The following is a 25,899-nucleotide window of genomic DNA, read 5'->3' on the forward strand; positions in this document are numbered from 1 at the left end:
TCACCTTTATTTAGGCCACATTAAACTGACACAAGACAGGAGTGCTTGTCACCTGGAAGGACATGTTATATAACTGCAAATCATTGAGACTACTCTGTAATACATAAACATTTCTATATCGTGGAGGACTCCCGTGTAAATCCCTTTGGCAGTGTCTCATTCAGGATGATATTTTTTTTTGTTGCCATGGAAATAACAGACCCCGCTGAAATGGCTCTTTTCATAATTGATCTCAGGGGAACTAGTTTTATACCATTAAAATGCCTTCAGTATATGGCCCTATGAGTTAACTTTCGATGTAATTACATTTCGCGATGCTGTTACACACTGAGCATGATGTAAAAAGTGCCTTGAGGCTGCTACACAACGAACGTGATGCAAAAAGTGAATATGTGCTGAAATGAAACAAAAAAAAATAAAGCCTCTATTTTCGATAAGAACTTTTCACACCCCAGGCAAAACTGTGTGAGAAATAAATAGGATTGAATCTTTGTGGATTCATCATGACCTCTATGACATGGCTTCTCAGAAATATTGGATTCAGTGGACAGGAATTGTGGCATATACTGAAAACTATTTGAGGAGGCAGAGGAAAGTAGTAGCTGCTAGCTCTGATTGAGGAGGAAATAGTCCAACTGGGGACCTCAAAAGAGAGGTGATGGATGAACTTAACATCAATAAAAAGGAATGGATGGCTAAGGTAAGTGATGACAGAAGTTAACATCGATGAAGGAATGGCTGGCTATGGTAAGCACACTTGGTCGGGTGGGGGTTGGAGGGGAGTGGGGTTGGGATGCCAGCAACAGTGTCAAGCTTTTCTGAGGTACTGTAGGCTAGTTGATGAAACACCAAATACGGCAGGTGCCCACTTGATGACCCCTGAGAAGTACCCCACCCATCCTAATCCAGAAGGTTGCCATGCTGAGGTGCCAGGGAGGCTGCAAATAGCCTGAGCCCTGGAGCCAGTATTACACTCCAGCCATCAACACACTGGGCCAATAGGAAATCCACATTACCTGGAGGAAAAGCTCTGAAGGCTCATATATTACAGTTCCCAAAACTGTTATCACATGTTATTTTGGCAAAAGCTGTCCAATATTAGCATGAAGTAAATAACAGCTTGTGACACGATGGCTTGTGTAGTGACGTTAGACCAGGAAATAATTGACACTCAGACAGCACTGGGGTATGTAAGGGCTGTTGCGCATTTAATAATAATAAATAAAAGGTTTACACAAACACAAAACACTTGTACAAAACGGCACAAATAAACAGACAAACAGACACAGAACAAAACAAACAAGTATCATGCTGGTGTCTACCCAGCTCGTGTAGCAATTGCTTATATTTCTACATTCCTCAGTTCTCTCTACTTACATTCCATCTCTGAGCACACCACATCCATAAGCCCAAGCTCCGGGTTTATATATATATATATATGACTGCCTCCAAATTAGTAATAAATAAATCAGCCTGGAGACAGTCACATTCTGTGTGAGTTTTAACCCCATCCATGCTGTAAAATAATGAATAAAACATTGTGTTTTTACGCACTAAACCATACAGTAAAACAATAATAATACAAAATAATACAAAATACACACAGGGGCAGGGTGTACCCTGTCACATTTGTCCTACCTTGTGCATAGTCCACATGGCCTCAAAGGCCACCTCCCCCCCTTAAAAGCCCAACAGTCTTGGTCAGGGTCCTGGTCCAGGAACGGAGGCATCACTGGGCCCATGGGCGTTAATGTTGCCAGTGGCAATGCTGTCAGTGGAAATGCTGACAGAGGCAAGGCTGGCTGCTACAGCCGGGGCAATCCTGGCCACAGAAATGCTGCCATTGGCAATGCTGGCAGCGGTAATGCTGACAGTGCATAGACTGTCTCCTCCAGCATGGGCAGTCCTGGCAGCGGAAATGCTGACAGCAGAGCAAGGTCCTCCTCCAGTGGCAAAGCTGTCAATGGAAATGCTGACAACGGGGCGAGGTCCTCCTCCCGTGGCACTGCTTTCAGCAGAAAGGCTGCCAGTGGCAATGCTGGCAGCTGCACAAGGCTGACAACTGCAAGGCTGACAGCGGGATGGCACACTCCAGCCTCGGCGGTGGTGCTGCATACTCCGGTAGTGGTGTCGCTGGCAGCAATAAGGCTGCCCTCAGCGCGGGACACTGGCAGAGGCAGTGGTGCTGTGTACTCCAGCAATGCAACTACTGTGGGTGGAGGTGATCTCCTCATCTCTCCCCCTTCTCTGTAGTCGGTGGCCCCAGAATTTCTGGCAGCACAACTGCTGCTGCTGGATGAATTGTGACTCGTGACTTGGACTCGACACTCGGGATTCGGACATGGACTTGGACTTTGAGGTTTGAGGACTCGACTACAAGTCTGGAGACTGGTGAGAATATGGAATTAGTTACCTAGTCATGTTGTTGAAGCAGAATCATTTGGATCCTTTAAGACTCAAATTGAGAAAGTTTTGAGATCAGTCAGCTACTAGGAACCAGACTATCTTAGATGTGACGAATGGCTCCCTCGTGGATACATTTTCTGATGTTCTTGTGGTATGTTGTTTAACAGTCTCAAGATTAACACTGATCTTGGACTGGCTTACCCAAGGAAAGTAAGGAAAGTAAATCATCTTTGAAATAGTTCTCTTTGTTTGGATCTGTCAGAGGTCTAGGTGGAATTCCACTTAACCTGTCGGCTGCCGATAAAACTGTATGGTTGTTTAATCACCTAATCCCACCCACTAGTGTTTGAAGGTGGAATCAAAGCTTTTCTCTTGACTGAATGTTAGTTCACCAACTGACTCTACCACCATTTAGTTACTGCTAATTTAATTAAAATCCTAGCTTACAATATTAGTACAGGTGGTGATTTCACACTAGTCTAGAAGTACTATTCTAATATGTTGTTTTCAGGATCTTGTGGCGTGGGAGCAAGATCACTGTACTGGCTGCTCAAACTGTGTGAAATGACATCTCTTATATAAAGAAACAACCTTCACACAATGTATTTACTTTTTACAAACCACAAAAATGAAGATCATGCTCAGGCTTTAGTATTAAATATCAGAAGTATATCTTAAAAAAACAAAACAAAGCAAAAAAACAATTCTGCTGTAGTATTCCACTCATGCGATGACACATGGTATAAAAACAGAATCGTTTTTTATTATTTAATTTCTAGGAAACTGGGTCTCATATATTCAAACAACAGACAACTTAATTATGTTTTAAAATATAGAATTTTCCCTAAGGATCCAGCCTGTGGTGGAAGGAAATGAATCACTGGGTATAGTGATCTAAAATACATGTTTCCTTCTGGGTTCCATAGTAATTGGTTGCTATAAATCCCTGTTGTAGATTTTTCAACACATCTTGCCCATAGGCAAGTTGAGTGTTTAACTATTCCTCTTGAATGAATGCATAAAACATCAACAATACTGTAAGCATTCACCTAACAGCCATAGAGTGGGTAAGCTGCATTTCAGCATCACATAAAATATAAAGAGACAACTGGGTCTCCAATATATAGTTTGGAAAGGTGGGTATGGCTCTCCCAACACATCACTGCATACAGTTCAGTGTTTTGTTCCAACATGTGTCCAATCTATCCTAGTACAGCTGTGGCAAGTTTGGCATCACCTAGAATTTTAGGATTGAAATATATATATATATATATATATATATATATATATATATATATATATATATATATATATACAGTATATATTGTGATGAAGCTAGACTTTGTCGCTTTTTAAAATGGCTGTCCGAGAGTAAAAAACAAAAAAAAAAAAAAAAAAAAACTACATGTCCCAGGAGCCTCCGTGGCAGAGAAAGGATGGGCGGGGACTCCTGGGTATGTAAGGAGGCAAGCTGAGAGAGTCAGGGCAGTTCGTGGGAGGTTGCCGTAGGGAACAGACTCCAGACTCCAGTTTGCTTGGAATAAAACTGGAATACCACAGCCTGTTGCAAGCTTGAAAGGGGTATGTGATTCAGGACTGCTGCAGTTTATGCAAATTGTTTTTTTTAGTTAAATTGGCGGGTGAATGAAATCGCCAATGTTAATTTGCTACAGTGTGGGAAAGTTAAACTAATATAGCCAGCCAAATAGGGAACCTGGGAGTGAGAGGTAAACCTGAAGGCATGTGACTTTGTGATTGAATATAAAAATAACCACACGGACACGTGAGAGACTTTAAAAAAGAAACTTTATTTTGTTGAACACTATTTCTGGTGGGTAAACCAGAAAGCCCGCCTTCTTCACATCTGGGAGGTCTGGAACAGTCATCTCGGCAACGCAGGAAGTGTTGGACCTTGTGGAGCGGTGTTTGTTGATTTCACTGTGTAGAGAGGGACAAAGAAGAAAGTCAGTTAGGCCCGAACAGGGCTAGGCATATTATTTTGTTTGTTTATTTTTGTGTAAATAATAAACTTACCTGGACCATACAGTCCATTCTTTGAGAAACTCCTGTCTGGATCTCCGGTTTTTGGGTCTCCCCCACTTACTTGTCTGTCACAATATATATACAGACGTGCTCAAATTTGTTGGTACCCCTCCACAAAAAACGAAGAATGCACAATTTTCTCTGAAATAACTTGAAACTGACAAAAGTATTTGGCATCCACCATTGTTTATTCCATATTTAATATAAATCAGACTTTGCTTTTGATTTTTTATTCAACATAATATTGTAAATAATAAAACAAATGAAAATGGCATGGACAAAAATGATGGGACCGCTAACCTAATATTTTGTTGCACAACCTTTAGAGGCAATCACTGCAATCAAATGTTTTCTGTAGCTCTTAATGAGACTTCTGCAACTGTTAACAGGTAGTTTGGCCCACTCTTCCTGAGCAAACTGCTCCAGCTGTCTCAGGTTTGATGGGTGCCTTCTCCAGACTGCAAGTTTCAGCTCTTTCCATAGATGTTCGATAGGATTCAGATCAGGACTCATAGAAGGCCACTTCAGAATAGTCCAATGTTTTGTTCTTATCCATTCTTGGGTGCTTTTACCTGTGTATTTTGGGTCATTATCCTGTTGGAGGACCCATGACCTGTGTCTGAGACAGAGCTTTCTGACACTGGGCAGTACGTTTCGCTCCAGAATGCCTTGATAGTCTTGAAATTTCATTGTGCCCTGCACAGATTCAAGGCACCCTGTGCCAGGCGCAGCAAAGCAGCCCCAAAACATAACCGAGCCTCCTCCATGTTTCACTGTAGGTATGGTGTTCTTTTCTTTGAAAGCTTCATTTTTTCGTCTGTGAACATAGAGCTGATGTGACTTGCCAAAAAGCTCCAGTTTTGACTCATCTGTTCAAAGGACATTCTCCCAGAAGGATTGTGGCTTGCCAATATGCATTTTAGCAAATTCCAGTCTGGCTTTTTTATGTTTTTCTTTCAAAAGTGGAGTCCTCCTGGGTCTTCTTCCATGGAGCCCACTTTCGCTCAAAAAGCGACGGATGGTGCGATCAGAAACTGACGTACCTTCACCTTGGAGTTCAGCTTGTATCTCTTTGGCAGTTATCCTTGGTTCTTTTTCTACCATTCGCACTATCCTTCTGTTCAATCTGGGGTCGATTTTCCTCTTGCGGCCGTGCCCAGGGAGGTTGGCTACAGTTCCATGGACCTTAAACTTCTTAATAATATTTGCAACTGTTGTCACAGGAACATCAAGCTGCTTGGAGATGGTCTTGTAGCCTTTACCTTTACCATGCTTGTCTATTATTTTCTTTCTGATCTCCTCAGACAACTCTCTCCTTTGCTTTCTCTGGTCCATGTTCAGTGTGGTGCACACAATGATACCAAACAGCACAGTGACTACTTTTCTCCATTTAAATAGGCTGAATGACTGATTACAAGATTGGAGACATGTGTGATACTAATTAAAGAAACTAATTAGTTTGAAATATCACTATAATCCAATTATTTATTATCTTTTCTAAGGGGTACCAACAAATGTGTCCAGGCCATTTTAGAATATCTTTGTAGAATAAGCAATAATTCATCTCTTTTCACAGCTTCTTTGCTTTATTCTATGACATACCAAAGGCATGCAAGTATACATGATAAAATAGCTTTTAATTTTATCACTTTTCAGGAGGAATGAAGCATTATTTCAATGAGCTGTAAGGGTACCAACAAATTTGAGCACGTCTGTATATATATATATATATATATATATATATATATATATATATATATATATATATATATATATATATATGAGCATAGTTTAGATCTTTTATTTAACATCATGGTTTTAAATTGACTTAGTTGACTTATGAAGCAAAATGTGTTCATTCTATATGGTGATGTAAAACTTCTGGCCATAACTGTATATATTAGCACATGCCAGTAGCTGTTTTCTAAACCACTTATCTTAAGCCTACTTTCATGAAGTAAATTAGGTCAAATTGGAGTCAGACCACTGGATGTGTCCCTGTCATCGCACATGAGACTGTGAGTAAGAATACCACCCATTACAAAAGTTTATTTTTGTTGTCTCAATTTGCTGTACACTCTTAAAGAGGTCCCTGTTGTTCATTATACCCAATCGTGGGCAAATTCTGCAACCATAGGATTGGATGTATCTGCAAGAAGATATGGAGTGTCTGGAATTTCTTTCTGGATCCAGGAAGATAGAAATATTATCAAAATAATCTTAGAATTAACACATACTAACTGCACATTTACATTTTAAGTGTGTTTACAAAGGCTCCGCTTTGAATCTTCACTGTGTAGCGTGAATTAAACCACCGATGAGAAGCACTGATAATGCATAGCGTTGCTTGCTTTCTTTTACAGTATAAGGGAATCTGCCCGGTGCTCATCCTGTGTGTCATGCGTTTTTGTGTGTTTTGTAAATGTACTGCAGTGGCTAGACAGTGGACAACCTCTGGTTATTCAAGGAAGACTATAGCACAGATTTGTCGTAGAGTCAATAATGTAGGGCAGATCGTCTTTGAAAGGTTTGTTAACCGTGGACTGACTGTATCTAAAGGAGTGAAAGCCAAGGTTTTATTTATTACTAGTAATATTGAACACTAATAATACTGTTTCTAGGGTTGCAAAAACAGTGATTTAAAAAATTAAACAAAATTCTATCCTGCTCTAAAACAGTTAAAAACAGTTTAATTGACTGCATTTAATTATACAAAATAGGCTTTTGCAAACATTCCTAAACACATTCCCTTAACATTTTATAAAAAGGACCTATAATTGAATTATATGCTACCATTTTGCATATCCAGATATCCAAAATATAGCGCATAGATGTAAATGTGCTGTTACTCCCTGGTACCTAACTTACATCAAACTCACTTCAATGGTCTGCTGAAGTCAGGGCATGTCACCTACAGTAAAGTATCCATTTTTGTTCACTGTTGTGCATCGTTAGACTATAAACAAATAATAATGTAATAAATATGTCTGTAATATTAATAATCTTGCATTGTAATACTCTTCTGCAGCTGCAGTTTACACGGTGGGTGATGCACACAACATGCTGACAATTCAAATCCTGTCCATTTTAAAGCCACAATCATGTTGAAAGAGTTGTCAAGTAGAAAATGTTCAGCATTAATGGTTGTTCCTTTGGTAACTAAATTCCGCTGAGATGTCAGAGTGATGGGTTTAATTAATATTTTAGATAGACTAGATCTTAGGACTGCGGAAAGACTCTTCTGGTGGTCATTTACCATAACAGCAGCATGTAATAAAAGTAATTGGAGATTAATAATTAAATATTATTAAAGCAAAGAGTTTAGTTAGAACATTTTATCAGTCCATGTGCCATTAATTCATTGTGAGTCAGGGAAAAATATAAACTTTTATTTTTATTTTTAGAAATCAGTGGTTTGGGGAAATGCATGATACAGATATCAAATATCTCTGACAATTCAAATTGAAAAGCCAACTCTCAAGTGTTATGAGACTACAAGGCTTTGACTATATGTATGAATAGCTAGAGCAGTTACCCACAGTGTACAGTCATAATGTTGCCACTTTTTCGTAAGTATTGTATTTTTTTTCACTATATGAAGCAGCTTGTTACCAATGGATTGATTTCTTTTTCTCTTTTTTTTTTAAATCTGGGTCTGGTATACCACTGTAGACATACATTCATATGCTATCCTAATTGCATTGTTTATACAAGATGCAGGTGGTGTATAGCAAGTGTGCTACTGCATAGTGGAATTTATATATATTCCTCTCAAAGCCTACAAAATGTGTTTTTGTACATTCTATGATTGTATGTCCTTAGTGCTCATGTATTTTATCATACCTGTCAACTTTTGAAAATACAAAGTCGGGAGTGGGGGCGTGGTGCAATCCGTGATACCTTGCTGTCAGCAGAAGTGCTTACATTGGTGAAGCTGGCTCCTCTAGCCAGGGTAATGCTGGCAGCAACAATGCTGACTGCAGCAATGCTGTCAGTGGAAATGTTGACAGCGCACAGGCTGGCTCCTCCAGCAAAGGCAATGCTGACAGCAGCGAAGGACACTCCGGCAATGGCACTCCAAACGTGGTGGTGGCACTGGCAGCGGTAATGGTGCCCTCAGCGCTGGACACTCTAGCAGTGGCAGTGGCGTTGAATAGTCCTGCAGTGAAACTACTGCGGGTGGGGGTGGTCTCCTCACCTCTCCCCCCTTCTCTGTAGCCAGTGTCTCCCTTTTCTTGGGCTTCGCCCCAGAATTTCTGGCTGTGCAACTGCTGCTGGTGGACACAACAAAGCCCCGGGTGATGACAAGCAGGCATCCCCGGGTGATGGTGAACAGGCCTCCCCCGGGCCATGGCGAACTGGCCTCCCCCGGGCGACTGTGAACAGACCTCCCTGGGTGGTGATGAACAGCCATCCCTGGGTGGTGTGGGTCAGGCCACCCCACACTGCAGGCTTGGCCTTCCCGGGCATTAAAGGCTTGGCAGCCCTAGGCGTTGCAGGCCTGGCAGCTTAAGCTTTGCAGGCTTGGCAGCCCTTGGCATTGCAGGACAGGGCAGGAGTTGTCCCTCGGGAGGTAGCTTCAGCTCCTCTGGTAGTGGAGGCGGGAGCAGCAAGTTACCTCCCTCTTGCAGTGGAGGTGGGACCAGCTGGTAGTCTCCTCCTGGTGGCGGTGGCAGGAGAAGCAGGTAGTCTCCCTCTATCACTGGGGACTGGTGTGGCTCTTTCTCGGTTGCTGGGGACTGGTGCGGCTCTCCCTCGGTCTCTGGGGACTGGTGCGGCTCTCCCCTTTTGGGCGCTGGTGTGGACATGCCTACTGTGTGTGGAGGTGGGATAGGTGTCACTCCTCCTGATGGTACTGGAGATTGTGGGGCCCCTCCCATATCTGCAGACAGGTAGTCAAATACCATGTCTGTGATGGCTAGGAGGGACGCTTGGCAATGTTTCTGCTCCCAGGCTTCCCACTTCTCCCCCTCTCTGGCCCACAGCAGGTTGATTGCCATCGGGAGGTCCTCCTTCATGCTCCCCTCAGGGTCCACCAGCCAGTCCCATATCTCCCTCAACCCCAAGCGGCTCTCCTGCCGTGTAGGCAGGGTATTCCGGTCGTGGCAACTGTGGCATTGGAGTCAGCGGGGCTTCTCCCCCGTGGCGCTGGAGACTTGGGCTTCCCCCTTGTGGGCACTGGAGCTTGCACCAGCTCCTCCCCTTCTTCCTCTTTGGGCCAGGTGATTCACTCAGCCCTGTTCGGGCATCCAGTTCCACCTCCTGGTGTGGGGGTTGGTAGTCGGATGACACGTGCCCAATAATAATAAACTGTGTACCCACAGTACATCTCCTGGCCTGAGTCTGTGGAGGTGCTGTTTTGCATTTTTCTCACACCATATGTAACAGGGATGGCTTGTGATTTTGTCAGACCAGGAAGAGAATGGACATAGTACTGCGAGTCAAGTGCTGATGCACGTATTTATTCAATAAAATAGTTAAACAGAACAGCTCACCGAGCAAAATAAAGGTTTAAACAAAACAACTCACAAACACAAAACTCTGACACCAAACCCCAAAACAAGTAGCAATTGTATTTCTTTTGAATTTCTTCTCTCACGTTCTCTCCTATGAACACCCAGCCCTGAATGAGCGATCCGTGCCTCTTATGCAGCTGTGCCCGGACTCGATTGCTAATCAATCAATCAGGCCCCGGCACAGTCTGCACATGAACTACTACACAGTGCCCAAATACATACATTTACATACTAATAATACCACACCAAGCGCACCAATACATACATACATATAAACAATAACACACCACATAAAACATAAAATATGCACAGGGGTGGGATGTAACCCGCCACAGAGCCAAATTGGCAGTTTGGGCAGTTCAGGGGGAGACTAGTAGCTGTAAATAACATCAAGAACATCAACGCGTGGCACACAGGCTACTAGGAAAGTGAATACTGATTGAGTCTCCTTGATATTAAGAGTCAGTTTCATCTCCTTTTTTATTTTATACTTACTCAATATATAAAGCATATGAGCACAAATATATATACTGTATATATATATATATATATATATATATATATATATATATATATATATATATATATATATATATATATATATACACATATACACACACACACACACAAAATAATTGCATTGTTTCAAGCATTAATCACAAAAAGCTTCCCAGCTTATAAACCCTCCATGTCTAGAAAGCTATTTACTGTATATGCCATATGGCCAAGTGTTGTGATACGTCTTAAATTAGAATGTTGCTTCAGTAACTCAGCAACCAAACCAAGATAGAACACATTCAAGGCAGATAAGATAATTAAGGTGCTTTTGACTAGTTTAATTTTGCCTGAAAATACATGTACTACAATGTTCACTTTGAAATCTTTTCACAGTTTGGGTTTCTATAACTTAAATTGGTGCCTGGAAAATAAATGTCCCCTAATATTGCTGATATATGTTGTTTAGAAAGAGTTGATTTCAAATTTTAGTTATCAAATGTTTAACACAATATTGAATTCTATAGCACAGGCATTTTATGATAGCAATAAAACAACAGGGTGTTTTAATATGGACCAATATCCACACACCTCGAGGTACGGTTAAGCAGCCTAGCTCTGTGGATTTTGGACCATATCTGAACACCCTGTGTGTTACTGCAGTTATAAAGTAAGCATTGGTGAATTCCCTTATTCACCTACCACTCTGTTTACATTTGAAATCTACACTCCCACCCTATCCAGCATGGCGTTACTAGCACAATCACTTAGGTATAGTTTTCTGTGTTCTTGTAATGACCTTGTAATTCTGATAATGATTTGTTTAGAGCTGTGCTGGTAATCTGTGCCATACTAAAAACATCTTACATAGTCTTATATCAGTCCTTAGAAATACTGGCACTGTGAGAAAGTCAGACGGACAGTTCTATGCCAAAAAAAACTTTCATAACTATGTGGACTTCAAACACATGACTTTCTTGATGACTCATAAAACAAATATGGACTGCAGACCTCGGCTCATAGCGGGAAACTAAAAGCCCCTCTGGAAGAACAATAGTTACCTCCCAGGGACAATGCTCTCACTCTGCGGTTATTCATTTTTAAAGGGTCATTAAGATTGCTGTTTCCGAAATTAGAAACAATGTACAATAAGCAACGTGTATTGGTTGCGCTTATATTGTTAAATATGCAGTATGTTACACAATAATTAATTGCTTTCCTCAAACTGTTGTTCAGTTGGCTTGCACTTTATAAGAAAGTGTGCATGGACAATCTGCTGTTATTATTGGAGACACTTTCAGTTTAGATTTTAATTGAGTTAAACAATATCATTTTCTGAAGCTAAGCAAGTGATAATGGAAATTAAACACAATGAGGCATTGCTGGTTCAATAATGGTTCTAACGTCAAAGTCTTCTGTACAACCTGTAAAAGTTAAATGGTAATAAATAAAAAAAATGATTATGCCATATAAAATATGCAAATGTTGTACTTGTTTTTACTTTAATGTAAAGGAATATCCAGAAAACATTAGGACTATGTAACACTTGTTTCTGTGTGTAATAAATAAGCATTCATATGTAATTATCAATTTATTAAAGTTCCAGTTATGCAATAAGGGTGCATGCGTGGATACACAATTACACTGTGGTGTTGTGCTCTTTTTATATATATATATGTAAATGATTAAGAGTATCAAGACTTTTATCTGTAATTTCCTATGCAACAGATATGCAGGGCATACAAATATGTCTTTGCTCAACAATGGTTAGAAAGTTTTGGAATAAAGCCGATACCTTTGCATTGTTGTATGCAAAAGCTTTTTTTTTTCAAGGATGGATACAATTTTCTGTGGAGTAGTTGTACAGAGGATTCCTAGTATTTGTGATAGATACAGATGTAAAGCTCAGAATATATAGCTAGATTTAATTCTAACAAAATTATACACATTTACAAATTAATGTAGAAAATGGAGGTCAACTACACCCACTCAAATTGTGGTATTTCAGCTCAGAATACAGACAAGCAAAATTATGTATTCTTAAACAGGTCTGCTATTGTTGGTTCAATAACGGTTAATCCTGACAGAGCTAGTTCCACATATGAGAGCTTCTACATGCTCCCTTGATGCTATTCCTACAAAGCTATTAAAAGATGTTCTTATTGTTATTAATACCCACATTTTAAAAATTATAAATGGTTCACTTTCCTCCAGTATAGTTCCCTCAGCACTTAAGGTAGCTGTGGTAAAGCCTATGCTTAAGAAGAACAATTGGACCCTAAAGTCTTCAATAAATATAGGCCAATCTCCAACCTACTCTTTTTAGATAAAGTCCTAGAGAGTTGTTGCAATTCAATTACAACAATTTCTAACTCTTAACGGTATATTCGAGAAGTTTCGGTCTGATTTTCATGCTGCACATAGCACAGAGACGGCCCTTGTCAGAGTTGTGAATTATCTGCTGATAAGCTCTGACTTGGGTTTTCCATCAGTTTTAATTCTTCTAGATCTAAGTGCTGCCTTTGATACTGAAGACCATTCCATCCTACTGAATCATCTTGAAAGCACAGTGGGACTGTCTGGCCTTGTCCTATCCTGGTTCAAATCTTATCTTTCTGATAGGTTTCAGTTTGTTTCTATTGGGGAGGTAAAATTGCATTATTGGAAGTTGTCTGTGGTGTTCCACAGGGCTCCATTCTAGATCCTTTGTTTTTTTCATTATATATGCTACCATTGGGTGACGTCATCCTCAGACACAGAGTGAACTTCCATTGCTATGCTGATGATATCTACCTACAGTATATTTGTCCCTAAAGCCAGGAATTTCTTCTGCCTGGGTGTTATTAGCTACTTGCCTTACAGACATCAAGCATTGGATGTCACAGGATTTTCTAATGTTGAATTCAGATAAAACAGAGGTTATGCTAGTGGGATCACAGAACCAACTAAAAGGAAATGTGGGATTACATGAGCTCGACCCTTGCAGTCTCTCATCAAAACTTAAACTAGAAACTAGAAATTAAGGGTTTGGGGGTCATCTTTAATCCTGATCTATCATTTGAGACTCATATTAGGGAAGTTACTAAAGTATCTTTTTACCATTTGAAAAATATAGCCAAACTTAGACCATTAATTTCCATATCTGATGCAGAGAAACTAATGCATGCCTTTATTTCATCTAGAATTGATTATTGTAATGCACTTTTTCTGGTGTCCCAAAACATGTGGTATCCCGCTTGCAACTTGTTCAGAATACCGCTGTTAGAATTCTGACTAAAATCAGGAAAAGGGAACATATTACCCCTGTTTTGGCCTCTTTACATGGCTCCCTGTGCAGTACAGAATTGATTTGAAGATTTTGCTGTTAACTTACAAGGCCCTGAATGGATTAGCACCTAGTAATTTGCAAGCGTTACTGATCCCGTATCTTCCAAACTGCATTCTAAGATTACAGGATGTGGGGCTGCTGGTTATTCCTAGGGTCAACAAGAGCAACACAGGAGGTATGGCTTTTTCTTGTAGAGCTCCTAAATTATGGAATGCTCTGCCTTCGTTTGTCAGGGAAGCTGGGACCATTACAGTTTTCAAGTCAAGACTAAAAACGCACTTTCATAAAATGGCTTTCTTATCTTAGTGGGTTTTAATGTAACTTTAGAATTGCTGCTTTTGTATTATTATGTGTATACTGTTATTTAAATCTGTTATTTAAATGGTCTGACTGTGGCAGTTGTATGTGTGACATGCTATACAAATGTATTGTGGTTTGTTCTTTTTTTCTGCTATGTACTGTACAGTGCTTTGCAATACTTTTAAAACGTATAAAACATGATTATAAATGCAATAAATACATTTTGTTGTAACAATAGTTATTTTTTTCTCAATATATTTGCATCATAAAGACTGCATTTTACTTACTTCTCACAAAGCCACTTCAAGGGAAAGAAATCTCTAGTTTAGTACAGTAATTGTTTTTCACGGTATGGTATTACACATAAATTATTAGTGCTTGGTGTAATCTTATGCACTCCGGGCTATCATATAAAAGGCTTGTTAAAGACTAACCTCCTACAGTATATATGTAAGATCGTTGCCTGCAGGCAATGAGGGACATGCTGTGAATTTTCGCGAGGTACTTCTGTATAAAGAAACTTCGGCAGTCATTAGAGGTTGAATTAAGAGGGATGCTACTCAATTTGTCAGACTGTGTTAATATCGTGGTTCAGATCTAAGTGAATAGAATTTATAAAAGTTAACAACTATGGTGTGGTAGTGTATATGCTATTTATATTTCTGCTACAGCTACAATGATACTAGGAGAGGATATATTGGTGTTTATTTTGGGTGATTTAGCGTTTTCAACAAAACTACATTAATGTCGACAGAGTCCGCTTTTGGACGACGTCGAATGCCTACTACAATCTGCAGTGACATCAGAAAGCTAAGCAATAGGCACTCCTCTGGAATCTTTGTGAAACTGTGGAGTGGACAGTTTCGGCGGAATTAGATCCAAACTTTGTTTCATAATCAGAAAGGTCCAGTTTTATAAATAGCATGTTTTGATGTCAGCTGATTGTGTACTGAGTAGCCAACAGAGGTATCTATTGACTTTTGTATTTACATTTTTGTAATTTGTTAAATGTATTTATTTTTGACACAGCTGATTAACTGCTAGGTATAGACAGTAGCCAGGACGTTTTGCGCTTCATTAAAGAGACGCCTCAGAAAGAATAGCACCCTGGACAGCGCCTGCCAGCCGTCAAGCTCAGAATGCATTGCAAAGGGTAAAAATACAACTGATAATTAGTTATCTACTTTACTGTGGTCCACGGTGTCAGCAGCAACTGGGATTTACGTTATATTTTCCTGGATTATTATTGTTGTTATTTTTTCGAAGATCGTTTAAAATAAATAAATAAATCAAATAAAAGTCTTTGCTACCAGAAAGATCGCTTGCAATTGCTTTTCCTGAAACGTACTGCTTATGCTCTGAAACTGAAGCAGTTTTTTGCAGAGGTGAAACGCCGTTTGATTTGTACTTTCTGTGAAGGAATGATGCCTAGGAGAGGATGTGTACCAGGAGGAAGATCATCTGCAGTCTGCTGGTGCTCTCTGTATTGGAGATTGGAGTCGGGGTGTCGAGCATAGTTTTGGGGGCAGTGGGGATCAGCAGTGTCAATGCCGAGCAAAAGCCGCAACTGGGAGATGCTTCTCCGGTATGGAGCGGGGTGTGTGTACGTCAGAAATTTCACTTGCTTTTAATCCACCATTTAAAACTGTTAAGAACATGCTTTTAAAAATGCACCATCCTTTTAAAACTTCGCAAGCCTGATATGCGTGCTGACTGATTTAAAAAATGATCATTACGTTATGATTTGTAAAAGATTTTATAATATGCTTCTAGGAAGCCACACATTATTATTATTCTTATTCTTCTTCTTCTTCTTCTTCTTCTTCTTCTTCTTCTTCTTCTTATTATTATTATTATTATTATTATTATTATTATTATTATTATTATTTTAGTGGTGCTAACAGCATGTTAGCAACACATACATGTTATTAACTAGCATTTACTAATGCAGACTTTTAATAAAATAAAATCTTTACTGAGGTTAATTTCTTTTTACCTGGTAAGGGATGGTGCACCTTATATATATGCACTAAAGCAGGAGGGGAATCATTTATGATTGGGCAATGAAACAATAAATGGTGCATACACTAAGTATTTGGGGAAAGTACAGTGCATTACCCATGTCTGCAAGTATTGAAGGGTTCTGGGTTTGAAATGGAAGCAAATTATAAAATAATTATGTAAACAATTCTAGGTTATTTTTCCATTAAAGTGACAGATTTGTCAAAACAACGTTTACATTTTCCGTAAAGTGATATTCAGAAATGTGTTAAATATCAACCTAAACTCTTAAGGGGTTGTATTGTGCATCTCGTGTCAATTGTAGCAAGAAATCACGTGTGTATAAACGTGGTTCCCTGAATGCTCTATTCATATTTGGAACCCTTAATTATGGTAATATTTGTGGTTCTAATGATATTTATAAACCTGTGGTTTCATAGTTCAAATAATGTGTTTTATTTATATAATTCAATGGACCAAAATGCTACATAAATGCATGAGAAACATATATGGTTATATGTGAAGGTTTCTGATGGAATGGTAGCTTTCTTTTGTTTGTTTAAACTTGATATTGTTTTTCCATTGCAGTTTCTAATATGTGGTCTGTGTGGGGTAATATGCGCCAAAAAGAAATCAGGACTCATTGTAAGTAGCTTGTACTAATGTTAAAAATGACTAACCATTTCTTGTTGTTTTAGTTTTTTTTGTTTGTTTTGTGATTTAGTGTAATGCTTAAATCTGTCAGAACAAACTAAGTCAATTAGGCAAACTTTATAGCTCGTAACTTCATCAGTGTATTTGATTGTGTTTTCAAATCACATGCAATTTCATAAATAAGACCAGTAACATGCAAACCATGCTCTTCAATGCCTCATAAAAGTTATCAATGTACTACATTTTAGCAATTTTCTACATTTTTGAACTGAAAGAGATTTTTGCTAAATGTTTTTCCAAACAATATTCATAGTGAGTGTATTGTCCAAATGGTATTGTACAGCACTCCAACACATGAGTTAACAACACACAGTTTGTATTAAACCTCTGGTTAAAGGGCACATAAGGACCTTTTTATTTTATTGTGTTACATGTTCCTATGTGTTGATACAACTGTTTATGTAAGGTGTGTGCATTGTTTTAATTTATTATTATTATTTTTACAATTTGTCCAATTTTTTAACCTTTTAAATTGCATTCCCTGCCTGAAGATGACTTCCCATGTACCTGCATGGACCTCTCAGAACTACATTTCCCATCATCCTCCTGCTCACTGGTAAATCCATCTCAGTTACATATGTGAGCAGGAGGATGATAGGAAATGTAGTTCTGAGAGGTCCATGCGGGTACATGGGAAGCCATCTTGAGGCAGGGAATCAAATTTAAAAGTTTAAAAAAGTGGTGAAAATGTAAAAATAATAATAAAAAAGGAAAACAATACACACACCTTACATAAACAGTTAGCAACACATGGGAACATGTAACACAATAAAATATAAAGGTATTTATGTGCCCTTTAAGGAAAAAGGATATGTTATTATCAAGCAAGGTTTTGTCATGCTATTTTTGGTGTGCATTATTTTATTTCCCATCCTTTTTTTTAACTTGGCACAAGTTGGATTCCTGATTCCCTTCATTGATAATGTGCGTAAGGGCTGTGTGGGAAATCTTGGAATTTGACAGTGAAAAGAATCCCTGATTCAGTTTACACCTGATCTCTAGGTTATTAGTAGTACTAATAAGATTACTATATTAAAGAGATACTTTATAATGCCTACAATTTTGTAATAATTAATTTCTTACACAAGCATGTGATGTATTCCTCTGTATAAATAGAGGAAAGATATTTTCTGCAATCTGGAGTTATATATTAAGTTCAGCTGCATACTCTTTCTGGTGCAAAGTTTTCTGGTTTGTCCTTCCAGATCTTCTCAAGAAACCCCATTTTTGTTTTAGCACACATAAAAACTGTAGCACCCAAAAGAAACAAGTTTGCAGCTCTAAGGTACTATCCTTAAAGGTATATCCACCACAAATATATTAACAGGGTATGTGCAAATGGAAAGTGCAGTTTATCAGGTAAATTGAATCTTTCCAAGGATGGGATACACATACCTTGATAATGTATTACGGCCCAGGTGTGCTGGGTTCAGAACCCATGACCATTGAATGTTTTTTTATCATTCTGTTAGCATTTATAATGCATTGTGCACCTTTTTTGTGAATACTATAATCTTTCTTTTTCCTCGACAGATGATATTATTTTCAGCCTGTTGTATCTGTGGGCTGATTGGAGGGATACTAAACTTTCAGTTTGTGCGAGCACTTGTGAAAAAGTCCTCTGCTCTCTACTCTCTGCATGTTGCTGCTATGTCACTGGCCTGTCTGGGGATTGGTGGCTGCACACTTTCAGCCTGGCTCACCTGTCGCTTGGCCAGCAATGAGCAACAAAGGATGTTTATAGAAAGGGAGCACTCTCTACACCATTCCCACGAAATGACAGAGAAAGTAGGTTATTTTTTCTGCCTACACCTTCTCATATGGTACAGTAAGGATTACTAGGATTAATTCCTGTTTCAAATTAAGTATTGATTTTTCAAGTACTTATGATGGTTGTCAAGTGAGCTTTTAAGATGTGCAAGTTTTCAAAACAACTTATTTAAACAGATCTTTAAATGCAATTGAGCACTAAAGCCTAAACGTCTAGACACACACACACACATGCTACGGAATGGTATGGAGGTCCGGTATGCAGCGAGGAAGGAACAGAACAAATTAAAATATATTCAATTCAATCTAGCCGGCCGTGGTACTGCATCTGGCAAAAAAATCAAAAAACACGTTGGTTCAGGTGAGTGAAGAGCTGGACACGCATACCAGACAATTATTAACAGGAAGGAAGGGACCAAGTTCACACCTGGCATTATTAAGACTATGGCATCACCTGATCTTTTGATCTTTTTTAAAACTTAATTAGGGGTTTTCAACATTTTCATAAATGTACAAAACATGTTACCAACTCATTGAAATCTGAGTAACATTGCTGTAAAATAAAAACACATGGAATAAAACTACTAACGTAGTAGTAGTTTAACAATTTGCAGAAAATGAGCAACTAGATTGTATTTTCAGTCAGGTAGCCTACCTGCCAATAGTGCATTTTTTCCCCGTCTTGTTTTGCAGTGAATGGTTCTATTTTTCTTAAATACCCCACAATGACCTTCAGCTGATATCATATGACTTCACCTCTTTCTTTTTGTTTTCAATACACATTGTGATTTTCTGTCTGTGTGTAAACAATACCCACAGTGCTGTTCTGTATTTCACCGCATACCAAACCTCTGGACTATTCTGTAGAGTGTGTGTCTGGCTCTTAAGTATTTTTAAAATATGGGTTTTGATTCAGTTTTTTAATTTTTTTTATAAGAGTGTTTTGTTCTAAATCAACACCATGCATAAATTACATATATTAGCCTGTGACAACGTCACTAATATAAAGTTGTCGTAGATAAAGCTGAGGTTGTGATATATTTTAGTTTAAAGGAGATTGCTGAGCAGACAGGCTGCCATTAACTAAATGAAAAGCAAGCCTACAATATAACAGAATGCACCAAAGCAGCAGTATCATTCTGGCCCTTAATTGTGACTCTGAGGAAACATAAGATATGCTGAAATGTTGTAATACTACTTCTTATTATTACAACATTCACAGTAGTTTCTTGTTGCTTTGCTGTTGATTTTTTTCTTCTCTTCTCAGACTTTATTTTCACTGACTCATGTGAAGCCCATTTATCTTGTCACAATGCCACCTCACTATCACAGACGTGAATAGGTTTACCATGTTTATTTTTAACTGTGCTTTATCTTGCCTTTCTGTGCTTTACTGTACTTGTGTATGCTATATCATGCTTCCTCTATGCGTCTTTACATTTTGTAAAGCCAATATTTTAAGAGGAATGTCACTGCTGAATACCCTGCAGGAATACAAATAGTAAATCCATGAAGATGAGCCTATATGTATTAAATAAATTGGCCTCAATATTGCACTGGTGGCAGTCACTACAGTATAAGTAGTGGGAATGATGTAAAGGTTTAGGGTGTTCTCTATTTTGCCTGTCAAACATCTTTAGAAAATGTATTGCATCAACTGTATAACCCATGTGTTGACCACTTTTGTTTACAGCACACATCTTTCTCAACGGTCAGATAATATTGTTCTGTGTTTGGGCTCTTTAGAGCTTTTTCATTTGTAAATTCTCATGTCTAACCATTGCAGCCGCATGTAGTTTGTTAGTACAATAAAAGCAGATGCTACGAGAAAGAAAATCATAAGAACTACTAATCATGTAATTAGTGATGTATCTAAATACAACTGCCCATTACACTATATTAATCCTGTCAGTGTTTCCCCCAGGGGTGAGTCACCACTACCTTCCTTAATTACTTCACTAGATGCAATTACAAGTTAAAGGGTAGCAGTATTTGATCAGGATCACATAAAAAAATGCAATGGGGGATTGATATAATGAAATTCAGTGCTACCTTATTGTGACACTATATGTACGAATACTGTACGAATTCTAAGTATTATATTACCTTTATGAACATTTGAGTTGCCCTCTTCCGAATTGGCTTCTGCTTGTGGGTTTGCTATAAATATCGATGTGCATTCTAAAGATGTTCACTAACATGTTCACTTAACTAACACATTTTTAGCAGTTAACTGTGTGTTATTGTATAGCTACAATGTGTACTTGTATAAGTCGACAAGAGTCTATGAAGACTAGATTTCTAAAATATTTAGTAGTTATACTGACAGTAAATTCTGTTTTTTTACAACAGGAATTGCCAGATAATTTAAGCAATGGGATCCCCCAAGTTCTACAGAATGGAAAGACAACATTATAGTGACAACGTTCAACAACAACAAAGAATGCGGTTCCTATAAATATGGTAAGCAGAGAGAACACTGAAGTTATTTAAGACTGCACAATTCATTGGAACCACTGTAGACTGGACAATGCCCTGTGGTGATCGGGTGATCAATTTTACTGACTATGGAAGCAGCAAATAATTGTGCAAGCTGCATAATTGTCTGGACCAAAAACTTTCTAGAAAAAAAGCCAGATTCTTTTAGCTACAGTCCAGTTAACTCAAGAAATGGCTTGAAAAGCAGCTTTTCCTGCTGTTTTTTTTTTAAAAGGACAAATAACCCTGATGAAGACTTCAAGACAGTCAAGACTGATACTTTGCTATGTTTGTAAAATATTCATGTACAACTTCCTGAAAGCATGTGAAAGGCATTCATCTAAGGCTTGCAGTCTTACAGTCTTTCTTAATCCACAGGAACCCCAAACCGGAATGCTACCCCATTAGAATTATACTTGACAAAGTACGGGTCCTTATATATTATAAATATTTACCTGGATTGATATCACATTACTAAATATATGGGATTTATTATTTGTGAATGAAATATGTTTTTTTTAAGAGCTTATTAAAAAAAATAAAGAAATATGAGGTAATAAACTGTTGTTGAATTCTGTTTCACTATTTTACATTTATTAGTGTAGTTTTCTTCTGATGGCTCTGTTGCTTTCAGTTGAAAATGTCTTTAGTTGTCTATACTACCCAGAAAGTACAAATACTAAGGAGCTAAAGAGTAGTGTATATATATATATATATATATATATATATATATATATATATATATATATATATATATATATATATATATCATAATTAAACCATAGATATGTGTGTGTGTGCATGTTTACTATTTACACGTAAAGTTATTATTTGTAATATTATATTGAAAAACCCCAACCTAATACATTTTAACTAATTGATGTTTTGATGCGTATTAATAACATTTGTTAATATATTTGCTATGACATTGCCACTGGTGCTGCAGCTAAAATATCATTTTATCGCCGGACAAATTGCATCGCATCCAATGTGTGGAGACCTTTATCCAGAAAAGCTCTAAAATGACAGTGCTGAAAACATGTTTAAATTGCCCACTAGAGGTCACTGTTTAACCTGCCTGCAAGATGCAAATGATTAACAAGGTCAATGTTTAAATCAAGGGTGTTCAATTATTTTAATTAAACACAAATGATCTCATTTAGACACCCTATTTAAGAGGTTCTGTGTGTTTGCGTCGAGGAAGGCGTGTAGGAGTTTAGGGGACAGACGCGTGTGTGAGACCGTTGAAGCAACTGATAGAGATAAAGAGAAAATAACAAGCGAAACATCTTGTCCTGTACCACTGATTAAAGCAACATCAGCTCACTTTGTGTGAGTCAGGGCTGTTTCAATTCCTGTGCAGAATTACGGTTTGTTACTGTCTACAATAATTGTGTTTACGCTCTGTTGTTTGTGTCAAATAAACGGCTTAGCCTTTCCGAGTATTAGTTAGGGAGTCTGTGTATCGTTAGCACTCCAAAGAGGAGATGGGTTTTGGTTTGGTTTGGTTTGTTTTGTTTTGTTACATCATTGTAAAACAATAAACAACACATCTTTGTTGTGGGAAACAAATATGCAGTCTCCAGTATATTATTACATCCTGCAACATATGGCCACTGTGTGACACTGTCAGCAGTGGGATTGGAGCACCCCCTAGAGGCTTGGAGAAAAGGTGCAGAGGTTTTTTTTCTTCTCCTTCTCTCTGCACGCATGTAATTGAACTACTGCACGCTACCGCCACGCAGCAAGAAACTAACCGTGTGCAGCAGGAACAAGCAGCAGCACAACGGAGAACCACTCAACAATTGCTGAAACAGTTGGTCCAAGAGCAGCAGGAGCGACAGGAGCTGGCTGCCAGGCTCGATTCGGCTGAGCGTTCCAACACGGTGGTGAGCAACATGAGGCCGACTCATCTATAGAAAATGACCAGGGACGACGACACTGAGGCGTACCTGCTGTTCTTTGAATGGGTGTCCACCAGAGAAGCCTGGCCAAGGGCTCAATGGGCCGGTATTTTGGCCCCATTTTTAATAGGCAACTCCCAAAAATGCCTGTTATTATCTTGACCAGTTGGCAGCGGAGAACTACCACCAGCTCAAGGCAGAAATTTTGGCTTGGGCAGGGGTGACCTCAGCAGTGAGAGCACAGCGCTTTCATGCCAGGTGTTACAAGGCCAAGCAAGCTCAGAGGTCACAAATGTTCGACTTGATTCACCTGGTAAACACTGCTTCCAGAGTGGTCAACATTCTGATCATGGACTCATTTTTAAGAGCAATGCCACCCCCCCTAAGGAAGGGGGTGGACCAAAGTGACCCTTCTACCCTCGATGACTTTATCACTGTTGTAGAGCGACAACTGGCTGCCAAGGACTTGGCAACTCAACCCGTCCCAACTTCAGCCACGTGAGGATGGCAACCCCCCATCCCAAGCAAGACAACGCCCAACAAGAATTTGGGTAAGAACAAACGGAAGGGGTCATTGAAGAACAGCCTGTGGCTGTGAAGGGACTAGGGTTACAAGGGGGAAAACGGGCTATAAATACTGTACCAAGGGCAGATCAGTACCAAAACTGTAAATGTTATAAATGCAATGATTATGGGCATATCACAGTGCAGTGTCCTAACAAGTGTGAGCCAATGCAATGTAATCTGGGTGATAAAGAGTATCATGGCTTAATAAATGTGGTGAACATGGCATTGGCTGCACACAATTTCATGGTTAGCATTGTGGTAAATGGGAAGAAAGCACAAGCTCTCGCAGATTCGGGAAGTGCAATTATGCTAGTTTTACCGAATTTCATGAGACAAAACCAATTAGACCACAATCTTAAGACCGGTATCACCTGTATTCACAGTAATGTAAACTTCTACCCAACTTGCTTGCTTGAGTTTCAGGGTAGGAAGAATATGATAATGGTGGGGGTTATTCCAAAGCTCCCCCACGACGTGATACTGGGTAGAGACTATCCGGGTTTTGATGACCTGCGCAAATTACATTAATGATGCACCTGATTTCAGGTAGTAATTTGTAATGGGATATTCAATACGATCAATACAACCCAGTGCATACTCTAGCCCCATGTCGTAACTCATGTGTTATTTAAATAAAGTCTTTTCAAAGCCTTTTTTAGGAATGAAATAAAGTTTCATATTCATGAAAGATAAGGATGTATGTATTTTATGTAAGTTAAAGATTTTCAATAAAACATAACCAAACTAATACTATACTGTCATGGTCATGAATTCATACCTATACTAGCTAAATACAGTATGTACATTAGAAATGGACCTCTGGGACTCTCTCTGCCATGGAGTTGCTTAATTGCAGTTTTATTTATATGCAGGTATATGACAAGCATAATCAAAGTTAATGTTTATGATTTATGCATGTTTACAAAGGGGTTGTGCATATTGTGTACAAACATTGTTTGGCTAATGAATGCATTAATAATACCCAATAAGCATATGATTAACATTTTTAGGAAAATGAATTACTTCAGCATGTACATTCAAGGGAAAGTGTGTTTGAACTCAAACAGTGCAGGTACTTCTAGGCTTTTGATGCCATGGTAACTACACTCATATATTTCTATTTCAGTCTATTGGATTTCTGTGCACTCCAGTCTCAGTTAGAAGAGATTTTACCAGAGTCAAGTCAAATTTAGCTTTCTTGTGAGACAAACTAACCTTGAGAGAAAGCCGTATTGCACATCACAAAGGTGCAGTATGGCTTTTTTTAGCTTGGGCCACTGTGTAAATGTAGCTACTATCCATGTAATGTGTATATATACAGTAATGCAAAAGACTACAGAAACAACAGATGATTTACAGAATGACTGGAGGGGGAGGCGGGAGGGCTGTTTTGCCAGTTCTCCTCAATCAGACTAGTTGTTTACTGAATATTTTGCTATCTCTGAATATATCATTGTCTCCTCTTTAATAGTATGCTAAAGATTATAATGAGCAGCACCCCAAATATGATCCACTTACTACCAATGCTGAATTACTAGTTATGACATTTTCGCTTCAATTTACCGTCAGAAATAGGTTTCTGGCTAAGGACTGCTAAGCAGAACACCACGTTGAATATTGTACAAGTCTTGGCATTCACCACTCAGGAAAATCAAGAGCGAAATAGAGACAAAATGCTCCACTCAGTCATTCAGCATTGGTTGTAAATGGGTGATATTTAGGGGACCGCTGAACTAGTGAGAGAGATTGCTCATTAAAATCCTTAATATTTTTTAGAGGAGACAATTATCTATTCAGGGATAGCAAGATATTCTGCAAATAGTCTGAGTGAAAGTATTCAGCAACAAACTCCCCATCCTGTTGTACTGTTTACAAATAAAAAGGAGAATATTTTGGTGTACCATTCTTTTTGTGACTATCTTGCTACTTAAAATATTTTGCATATTGTTTAAAAAGCAGACGACTATTTATTCAGGGATACCAGTCGTTCTGTAAATAATTTGTTGTTTCCATATTTCTTCTGGTACTGTGTGTGAAATAGGGCCCGATGTGGAGGGTATTATTGTTTATATACTTCAATGTTACAGCACAATTAACTATAATTTTGATTGATTTTAACTGAATTTATTTAGGTTTGCCTTTTTTTTACGTATCCTTCCACATAAGCACTCTAAAATGAACGTTCTATAAATATAGTCCTCCATAACAACGATCTTCTCTATAAAATGTGTACAAAACAGCATTTTTAAAACTGTATACTTTTATTTGAATAAACAGAGAACAAAAGATTGTGAAAAAAGGTATTATTATTATTATTATTATTATTATTATTATTATTATTATTATTATTACTACTATTATTATTAGTACGCAGTTA

At 38.5% G+C, this 25,899-nt stretch overlaps 1 protein-coding gene across 1 annotated transcript; it reads left to right on the forward strand.

Moving 5' to 3' along the window:
* The first annotated feature begins 15,151 nt into the window (after positions 1-15,151).
* On the forward strand, positions 15,152-21,729 carry LOC117399385 (transmembrane protein 196-like). Its single transcript, XM_033998493.3, has 4 exons — positions 15,152-15,691; positions 16,678-16,734; positions 18,337-18,591; positions 20,926-21,729. Exons 1-4 carry the CDS (start codon positions 15,527-15,529, stop codon positions 20,989-20,991), a joined length of 543 nt encoding a protein of 180 aa, XP_033854384.1. The 5' UTR covers positions 15,152-15,526; the 3' UTR covers positions 20,992-21,729.
* The last annotated feature ends 4,170 nt before the right edge of the window (positions 21,730-25,899 follow it).

This window comes from Acipenser ruthenus, chromosome 4 (genome assembly GCF_902713425.1).
Source record: "Acipenser ruthenus chromosome 4, fAciRut3.2 maternal haplotype, whole genome shotgun sequence".
Classification (NCBI taxonomy): domain Eukaryota; kingdom Metazoa; phylum Chordata; class Actinopteri; order Acipenseriformes; family Acipenseridae; genus Acipenser; species Acipenser ruthenus.